This window comes from Branchiostoma floridae, chromosome 17 (assembly GCF_000003815.2).
Source record: "Branchiostoma floridae strain S238N-H82 chromosome 17, Bfl_VNyyK, whole genome shotgun sequence".
Classification (NCBI taxonomy): Eukaryota; Metazoa; Chordata; class Leptocardii; order Amphioxiformes; family Branchiostomatidae; genus Branchiostoma; species Branchiostoma floridae.
Window position 1 is genome coordinate 5,488,341 of NC_049995.1, and position 10,821 is coordinate 5,499,161.

General features: G+C 39.7%; 1 protein-coding gene across 1 annotated transcript in view; it reads right to left on the reverse strand.

Moving 5' to 3' along the window:
* Positions 1-9,865: 9,865 nt before the first annotated feature.
* Positions 9,866-10,821, reverse strand: part of LOC118404983 (glutamate-rich protein 3-like) — an 18,562-nt gene continuing 17,606 nt past the window's right edge. The window contains exons 18-19 of the mRNA XM_035804382.1: positions 10,473-10,812; positions 9,866-10,346 (exon numbers count right to left, since the gene is read on the reverse strand). Of these exons, the coding sequence (XP_035660275.1) occupies positions 9,866-10,346; positions 10,473-10,812 (821 nt within the window). The remainder of the gene's footprint in view (positions 10,347-10,472; positions 10,813-10,821) is intronic.

Below are 10,821 nucleotides of genomic sequence, written 5' to 3' on the forward strand. Positions count from 1 at the left end.
ACGTTAGATTGTAGATGCTGAATGTATAAAAATGAAACAGTCCCACTAGACTGGAAAAATAACTCACCTTGCTGACAGTTCTGTCCAGTCCATCCAGGTGAGCAGGTGCATTTGTAGCCGCCATCTTTGTTCACACAGCGTCCATGTTGGCATGGGCTCAAGGCACACTCGTCAATGTCTATATTATGAATGGTATATTGTATGATTTAGGCGAGTACAAGTTACATTGCAGATGCTGAATGTGAAAGGATAAAACAGTCTATAAAAATAACTCACCTTGCTGACAGTTCTGTCCAGTCCATCCAGGTGAGCAGGTGCATTTGTAGCCGCCATTTTGGTTCACACAACCTCCATGTTGGCATGGACTCCTGGCACACTCGTCGATGTCTGTGGAATAAATGGTATTGTATAATTTAGGGGAGTAGTGGATGTGTAAGAATAAATCAGTCAAGAAAAATAACTCACCTTGCTGACAGTTCTGTCCAGTCCATCCAGGTGAGCAGGCACATCTGTAGCCGCCATCTTTGTTCTTGCAGGTTCCATGTTGGCATGTTTTCTTGGCACACTCGAGCTCCTTCATGTCTGTATGAAGTGAAGTATAAGTGAATATAAATAACAAACTACAAATAAACATAAGCCACCAAATGACACAGAAATAAAAACAGAGCATCACAAACAAAAACTTCATGAGGTTAAAATAAATGGTATGTTAAAACAAATGAATAATCTCGAACCAACATTCGCCAAAAAGTTACTCAGACAAGCAACTGAATATGATAAATAAACAAATAAACATAAGAATTATTCCTTGTTCCAAGAAATTGTTTGTCTTCATTTTCTTTTCACTGAGGAAGGAAGGCGGATGCCTTCCGAAACGTCTGTATAAAAATAAAGTATCCAGAAGTAAAGATTTATTCGTCTTCAATTTTAACGATTCCTGGATGTCTAACCTTCACAAACGTAACTGAATATGGTTTTGGAAACGGTCAGACGTTTCAACTATTACATTGTATCCAGTAGTTTTCGTCAGTGCTACTGGATAGTAGTTAAAACGTCGATCTAACTGTTTCCAAAACCACATCCAGTCGCTTGAGTAACTACTTTTTGGAGTATCTTATTACCTGGATGTCGAATCTACATCGTCAAACCAACATGACTTACCTGTGGTTAACAGAAATGTGGCTGTCATTGGTAAGGCAACATCAGTCACACTGATGTTCGTAAATGGGACAGAAATTGGAGTCGAATCAACGACTATGAACCCGTCAAATGCCGAGTTGTTTTCTTCATAGAATGTCGTCGTCCATGGAGTACTGGGTTCCAGGACCGTCGTGCGGTTTGATCCAAGAGCCACCTAGATACAAGAGCACAACTTTACACAAAATACCAGAATATGTATTCCAATGTCATAGAATACCAACGTCAATTCCAAAGTCAAAGAAGAAGATGTAAAAGAACAAAAAATGAAGAATCTATTGTTCGGTATAACATTCTCTGTGTGTTCAATTGCAAGCTTCCTGACCGTTCGACCAGTTAGATTTCATAGTGAAGACAAGTTTTATGCCAAACTTTTTTAGGTGCACGCTCGCACCAGTTTGCAGGTTCCCAGAGGATGTCATCCATATAATCAACTCAGTGTGGCCTAAGGAGGTTACACTTGAAGTTACACTTGTGGTAACACTTGTGGCCAGTAGATAAACAAGATTTTTTATGAGATTGTTCAGAGCAAGATCAGTAGACTACTTCAAGGCAATGAACTAAGCAGTTGGAAAAAACTGTACACTGAGATAGCGGTGGACACTTGTTTTGAAGGCTGATAAGTTGTAGACAGAAGGGAAGCAGTTGTCGCTGAGAGAGTTCCATAATTTGGCTGTCCGGGGAAAGAAACTGTTGCAGTAGAAGGACTTGGAAACCGGCAATTGAACAGTATATCGATATGAGTTTGAAGAAAACCTAGTGTTGCGCTGAAAGGCTCTAGCTCAGCGAAGGGACATATAGTATGAGGTCAATGGAGGACCCATGGAACAATAGCGATGGAAGAACCCGGTCAGGGATGCAAGGATTTCTTAGCTTACCCTCCCATCGGAAGTTATCTGAGTGGCCAGGATGCCAGCGATGACCACTGACGCTACGACCAGAAGTCCGCATCCCAGCATCGCAAGCCAGCAAACTTTGTTAGATTTGCATTCGCTCCACATTTCCATGACACGCTCTGAGATGAAACAGGAGTGACAGAAATGCATTAAGACTAAGAGCAAATGTCTGAAAGGATCAAACTACGGTAGCGCAGATACAAACAACCCCTCTAAATAGCCTTCGTTACGCTCAACACATATTGACCTCATGGCAAAAAGACTAAACATGCTTGCCAAAAATATTGATATTGATTGACAGAAGGTTGGAAATCATTGACAGCCAAATACTTGACGAAACCTATAGATCCTCCTCGTTAATTGTAAGACTTTGACACTTTATTCCAAATTTGCATATTTTTCACTTCATTATGTACAATATTTGTCAAAAGCTACCTGTATACTCAATATCATGGAAATCTGTCGTTCCTTTCTTTGATTATTCTACTTGGAACATTATGAGGAAAAACGCCCCTACAGTTCCAGAGCAAGCTGCTAGGAAGGTCCAAACGTACAAAACTTTTTCCCACGTCACAAGCTATCAGAAATCAAGACCATGGCACGGCCAGATCAAAAGATACAAAAATGCTGCAGTACCAAGGTCACATACCAGGGGGTCCAAAATATAGCTTAACCTTAATTAGTTTTCCCAACACATATCAAAAGTCATCGTTATCTTTTTATTATCCGTCCAGAGCCTCTGGGTTCATGGGTTATACTGAAATCTGGAAACTTAAAGGCACAGACACATGCACACAGACACACGCACAAACACACGCACACACACACGCACACACACACACACACACACACACAACCACACAATATCTCCTCTTTTTCATGGACAACATGAATGCAGATGCAGCGTTTCTTTCATTCTGCAACATGCTATGAAAAATTGTGACATACCTTTAGCTCTGTATGCAAAGCCTATTTCCTCAGTATCCTTGCAGCCCTCAGCATTCTCTGGTTTGGTGTGGTCGTTCGAGCTATGATCTTCCTCATTCCCCTTGTTGACTTCCTCAACCTCTTGGTTCGCGTAAGTGTGTTCTGATTCATACTCCGAACACAACACTATGTGATCTCCAACGTGGAGGTATCGAGGCCCGGCCGCGGAAGGTAGCGGATCGGGGTAGACACTAGGAGCGGAACCATACGGGCCTGCTCCCGTCTGTTTTTTGATGACGGTGCGGTCATAGTCATGCTTCTTGAGATTGTCAGCTTTGCCTTGGATTTTAATATCTTTTTCAGCGATGGAGGAGGATACCTTTTCTTTTACTTTATGAGTATGTTTCCCACGTGTTTTGGTTGGAGTATTTTCCTTGGATTGATGTCTTGAACTGATCTCTGGGACATCCACTTCTTCATCCTTTGTCTCATGTACTGCCTGTTGACGCCTTGAGCTCTGTTTCATGACAGTCACATCTTTCCCTTTTGTGTTCTGTTGTTCGGGTGACGGCGTGGTCTTGGTTGTTGCCATTACTACGTCTAACAAAAGAGCTCCGTGTAAGGCTAAGATTCTAATTGCATCGGTGCCCGTCAGGGACGTAGCTCCGACCGGGCTCCGAAGCCACAGAAAGGTCACGGCGTCTATTTGTTATCGGGTCCCGGGTTTATTTTAAGTTTTAAATTCTATGTGTAAATTCGACCCGGGTCCATTCGACCGGTATGTTTGCGGAAACGAAAAACCAAAATCTTTATCAAAGAATATAGACAGACTATGCAACTTGATTTTTTGTTACCAAGCTTATTATTTCGTTATTTTGTGTTCTGTTGTCTTTTATTCTAGGCATTAGCAAACCTTATGTCAGTTGATGTCTTTGAATGTTATGCCAAAAAAAACAGCACATTTAAAAAACAATTTAGAAGCGAAAATTCAAATTTATTCCCCTTTGTACCGAATTGGCGTCATCTAACATAGAAATTAAACTCGTGGGGCGACTTTTGCAACAGTTGCTTGGTCAAAAGACCAGAGAAATATCTTGAACTTTTTACCAGCCGATCCGACGGTTGTAAGCTGGGCTTGCTCGGTCACTGCAAGCTTGTACCCCGCCTGGCTAGGGGTGGGTACCGGTACAGAAAATTCAGGTCCGGTCCAGGTCCAGATGACCAGGTCCGGACCTGAAGCTAGTTTTGTCGGTGAAACTTGTGAATGGGCGATACTCAAAACAATGGTCCATTTCGCTACAAAAATGTCTGTTTGATTCTGAATATCCGACTTCTACCGGCATGTCAAAATCCTATCTTTTTGTAAACTACAATGCCTCCGTTATAATTAGCTCCCACCATGTTGGACTGTAAAAACCTGGGCAAAATGTCTATTAAATCTCTTTTACTTCGCTCTTGTTATTTTCTAGTCCGGGAAATCCCCAAACATTTCAACGCCTGCCGGTATAATCTCTTCATTTTCTAATCGGTCCAAAATCCGGTCTACTGATTTTTTCCAAGTCCGTTTTTTTTTCGGACCGGTCTAACAAGAAAAATCAGTTCAGTTAGTTAGTTTAGACAAGAACCAAGAAAAATCGCAGGAAAAAAATCACAAGAAATCTGCGAAATAAGAATCTGATACATAGAAATACCTTAGTTTGTTGGCAGACAACGCTCGCAGTGACAAAACGTCCCGAATGCACGTGTGTTTTGCTACTATGACACAGAAGGGTTTTGTGCGAGGTCCAGACTAATCGACAAGCACATGCACATGAAGTTAAATGTGTATCATTCAAACTCTTATCAAAGAAGGCCGGCTTAAAGGTTATACCCAAATAAGGAGCGATGCAGGTGAATTCAGAGAAGAAAGCTTTTCAAAATATCTGAATTTGGCTGGAAGGATTTCTTTTAATACGTATATCTACTTCGTGCGTGATTGCGCACTTCAGATTTGGATTGCAAAATAACTTTCAAACGTAGCTGTTAGGGGACCTAAATCTACACAACTTCTTCGTTAAACAAACGGTCGTCTGCCACCAAAAATAAGACAACAGCATGTACAAGACAAAAGATACACACACAGGAATGTCTGCTGCAATGCCAATGTTACCACACTAGGGGGGGGGGGGCAAACTTGACATTTACCTTCGTCTATTTGACACCCACATGCATGCCAAATATCATCACGATCCATTTGTAGCTGTTAAGGTTATCCTGACAAATGTCTGGAAAAATAGATAGACACACATCCACACACAGATAGACACGCGCAAAACAATACCTCATTTTTCATGGAGGTAATAAAAGTGTGTTTTCCCAACATTAACATCTGCAGTGTAACATGTTGACTGTTGTGACACAGAAAAACAATGCAAAAAAAATCGTCGTAACAGTTTGTCTTTTTCTAAAGGTCCAGACCTCACCTAGACGGAGATATAGGATTGACTTTTATCGAATCAATATCGAATTTAATTTCTGAAATTAACAAAACTCGACACTACGTACACGATATGATAACAACGTCATACCAAGAGTTTTTGACTCAATGAAAATACAGTCAAACCTGTACACTACCAAAAATGATTTTTGCTTGTTTTGCTTACCCCATGGACAATTCTTATATGAAGAAAAAATATTCTTGCAGGAAGAAAATGTAGAATAAAATTCTAAGCAAAACAAGCAAAACAAGAATCTACCAAAAAATCTTAATTCTCATGCAAAGAACAATTTTCTTATTCTTCTTTGGTGAAGAAAATTTTTTCTCACACCTAAGAACTTTAAGCAAAATCTTCTTGTTTTTTCTTATGGTGCAAGAAAAAAAATCTAGAAATGCTTATTTTTTTTAAAACTCTTAAGAAATACAAGAATTTTTGCTCTTGATGTAAGAAAAGTATTCTTGGTGTAAGAATATTAATCTCAAAAATGTCTAAAAAAATTCAAGCAAAAATTTGCTTGCCCCATGGACAAGCACGTTTTTCTTAGATTTCTTGGGGACAGAATAATTTTCTTCCTGGAAGATAAATTTTCTGTGAGGAAGAAAAACAAGAAAAAATCATTTTTGGTAGTGTATTAGGGGCCACCTCTACAGAGGGGCCACCTGTCCATAGTGGCCACTTTTTGTCGGTCCCTTGGGTATTTTATCTACAAGTTACCACCTCTATACAGAGGCCACCTGTCTATAGTGGCCAAATTTGTCCGGTCCCTTGAGTGGCCGCTATAGACAGGTTTGACTGTAGTTATTTATAAATCGAAGCATATTGTTCCTCCTAGTTGTTTCCACAGAACAATACGTAATGTTTATCACGATTTATGGCGTCATAGTGCTTTGATTCAACGAGTCGTTTTATGAACTTACCGCGTTACTTTGATAATCTCTAACAGAGGAGTATGGTTTTGAATTTAGTGTGATTGTTTTCAATGTGTCTGTCTTGTCACGTGTACGTGACGAAATTATATTTACGTTTTTAAATGCATGTAGAACATTGGTATGGCCAGTCGTACGTCTACAAACTGGACGTGAAAACACATAACAATTAAACATTGTCCTGTCGGGACGTTTGACCAGTATGCCACCTCTGAGGCTGTGCTAGTCAGTGCTTTATCAGATCATTGTTCTCTTGCGAACGCACGCACACACACACACACACACATACATAAATACGCACATTTAACATGTATACAAAAACGCACACACTCACATACACAAACACCAAAAATATAATCTTCTAGGCAAAGCTAAAGAGCATCTGTAAGACACGTTTCTGTCTGGTTCTTTGGTATGGAGGAATATCAAAGAAGGTTTGGATATTAGAAACTCCTCAACTGATTGTAAAAACTTCCAATGATTGTAAGAAGCTTATCCCATACTACAACTCCTGTATTAGTTAGTTAAGCTATAGAACTGTAGTTATGTAGATGCCATACTTTGTACCTCGTACAATTGTTGTGCAATAAAGTTATATATCTCACAACAATAGACCACGCACGAGTACACCCTACCGGTTCTGATTCATAACGCATAACATGCTTTCGCGTTTGTTTCTGTCATTACCACCACGACTAAATGGTTTAGGGTTCATTTCCGTTCTCAAGCCAGTGTCGAGTACAATACTTCTGGCCTTCATTTGTTTATCAATATTCCTCGCGGATAACTCAACTATGAAAAGAACAAGAAGAGAAAAAAACTGAGTTGGTAGTATGAACATTTGGTAAGTCCACAGTGATTTTCTTGTTGCAGAATCAAAAGTTGTGAATGCGGACATCATCATCAGGTGGTATGGGTGTTCTTGACTCAATTGCATAATTAATTAAGAAAGTATTTGAATGATGTCTTACCAATTGAAAGAATTTCAAACCTAGAATTTGTTCTAATATAGTATTTGCTGTGGCCATTTAAATCAGCCCCAATAGTTGTCTGGACCCTTCATATAATGCTTTGTTGTGACGCTTATGAATGAATAAATAAATAAATAACCAACAACCATATTTCCAGAAAGCTACCTTTAATACCAAAGATAGAGATAGCAGAAACATAACCACACACACAAAGATATGATCAGCAATAAACTTCAAGTTCAATGTGCCTGCTTTTGACAAAAATAGGTGCAAATGTTGTGAATAAAATACTAAAATACTAACATAGGCCAAACTAGTAGCAAAGTCTGCATCGCTGTTGTAATGAAATAACGCTATATGCTTTTGGTATATTTTCCTAAAAATAACTTGAGTTAGAATTGGCATACTAATCACTTTCAAAAAGCTTTGACAGAAATTGACGGAGAAGAAACACACATTTCCACATTCCCTTTAAAAAAAAAAAAGGCTGAGGTATTTAGCAAATAAAGTGCACTGAAACCCACATAATATCCATGTTTGTATACTGAAAGTGGGCAACATAGATTTGACCCATCTACATCATAGTAACCAATTGCAAAAATGTAGGATCTAAAAAATGGACTTTAAAATCCATCCCATACATTGCTTGGCAAACTACCTGTATATACAGGCACAGCAAAGACATTTTTCCCTGCAAAAATATTTCTAATTTTGCAGATTTTGTTCAAAATAACAGAGCTGTATCAATTTTGATATGATTTTTTGTAAAGATATTTGACCATAAGACAACACTCTCTAAAACAGCCTCTAAATACAAGTTGCGTTGCTTGTTCCAAACATGTTTGATACAATTATGCGTCAAATTATATTTGGAATGGACAGTAGTATGATACCAAACCAATGTTCCAATCCCCTGCACATAGATAACAGTCATGTATTTTGCTCATCATCTACAAACTAATTTTTGTAATTAAAAAAAAAGTATTCCCAAAGCATTTTGAAGCTTTAGGGGCAGTGGCAGGGTTGTAGCCAGCCTGAAATCATTTTCAGTCCCCTTGATATTGAATGGGAATCCTATTGAGCACCAAAGGCATGGTGTGACGTTGCGCATCATTTCTAGGGGGTCTGGGTCCCAGAAAATTTTTAAATCAAGACCCCCTGAAACACTATTTCCTGCATTTTGAGGTGCAAATTTTGCTTGTAGACTAAGCTGTTCAATGGCATCTGTTTTGGTGAAGAAGAACACATAGGTTTCAGTTTTTTTTTTATATCTTTACATATCAATTTTTGTCTGTCCGAGGGGACGGAATGGGGAAAACTTTTTTCAGTCCCCAGCTGCAAAATTCCTTCAAAGGACTGAAGGACAGGTGCTGGCTACAACCCTGGGCAGTGGGTTGTTATCTACTGTGTCTAGGGTACAGTATTTGAAGGTGGAGCCCAACCCTCTCCTTCTACTGTCTTTTACCTCCCCAACCAAAGTCAGGTACCCATTTTTACACATGGGTGGAATGAGGAAAGTCGTGTTAAGTGCCTTTCCAAAAGGCACAACATCGTTGGTATATCAGGTTTTCAAACCCAGTACCTCTAGTCACACCCTAACCATTACACCAACACAAAATGCCACCATTTGTAAAATGGAACAAATGTATTTTTGTGATATTTCAGGAAAAGTACTAGAATTGTTACTACATTTGTTACTGAGCCATACTTTTACATTTAAGAATGACAGGAAGGCAGGAATACATGATGAATTATTCCTATGCGAAGTATGCTAAAACTTACATTTGATCCTTGACCATTTCATGACCTTAATTGGAAGCACTCATTTTTGAAATTGCTACAAGAAATAAATCATTGCAAGGTAACAGTTACTAAACATGAATTTGGATATCAATAACATCATTTCAGAACCTCTCTTATTGCTTAGGATTTCTCTATCTGTATCACACAAATTCTAAATCAAACATGAATTATACACCTTTCCATAGTTTGCATATTTTTAAGCAGTAAAGATTCAAAGTATATGTACAGATTTGCAAACTGATTTTCGAGCATAAAACACACCAGATTCTGAAACAGACATAGTAAAACCTGCCCAAGAAGACCACTCAGGAGACCAATAAAATCTGGTCAATGTTGACTGGTGGTCACTTTAATGTAGATAGGATTCTTCATACTAGTTTTAGTGGGAAAAATTATTCAAGGGAGACCAGGTGGTCCTTTTGTAGAGGTGGCCACTTGTACAGGTTTGTCTGTAAAGTCTCCTATGTCAATAATTACATTGTACAGTATATTGTACACATTGACTCTCAAAAACACCTTGTTGATAGAGCCATATACAAAATAATCAAAAGTAAGCAAAACCACTAGATCCTTTACTGCTGTATCATTCTATAACCCTTATGAGAAAAAAGATGACTGGATATTGCCTTAGATTTGGAAAATGTCTTCAGACTGTTTCATTGCTTGCACTAAGATGCCCTCTTTTCTAAGATGTCTTGGATTTCCTTCTTAACCCCATCTCCCATGCCACTGTTTCCCTCGTGAAGCTTCATGTCGAGAATCGTGCTGTTCTTTTCCAGCATCTGTAGCAGCTTGCGCCCGCCTCCGAACGCGATGTTGTTCCCTTCCAAGTCAACTGTCTGCAATGTCTTATTTTCTGACAGACCGTCCACCAACATGGCCACTTCGATGTTAGTGATCTCACAGTAGTCGAAATGGATTTCCTTTACCGTCGTGTTGGTTTTCAGCGCGTCAGCGATCTTCTTCCACCCGTCTGCAGAGATGCCCTTGTTACCCGTCAGCATCAGTACGTGCGGACCGCAATCGTGCTCAAGAAGACGAGATAAACTTTCTGCTCCGCCGTCACCAAAGCCACAGTCACCAATGTCAAGCTGCTGCAGTATGTATGGTGCTTTGCCCTCTGACCCTTCACCTTTCACCTCTTCTACACTGTCAGATTTTTCAGCATCCTCAGCAGAAGTATCATCATCATCATCATCTTCTTCATCACTCGGGTTTTCATCTTTTTCTTCCTCTGGTTTCTGTTCTTGTGGACCAGGGGATCCAGATTCTGACGTTGCTTTGTTGTCTTTGTCCTCTTCAGCATCACTTGGATTCTCATCCTTTTCCTGTTCCTTCTTTCCCTCCTTTTCTTCACCTTCATCCTCTTTTTCTTGCTGATCTTTCTGTTCTGCTGTGTCATCTTCTGGTTGGTCAGACTTTTCTGACGTGGCAGTTTCTGGTTGGTCAGGCTGCTCTGATGGGGCAGGCTCTGGTTGGTCAGATTGTTCTGAAGTAGCTGACTCTGGTTGGTCTGACTGTGATGATGTGGCAGGCTCTGGTTGGTCAGGTTGTGGGGATGTAGCTGGTTCTGATTGGTCAGGCTTGGATGAGTCATAGATGGATATGAGTCCATCTACAATGG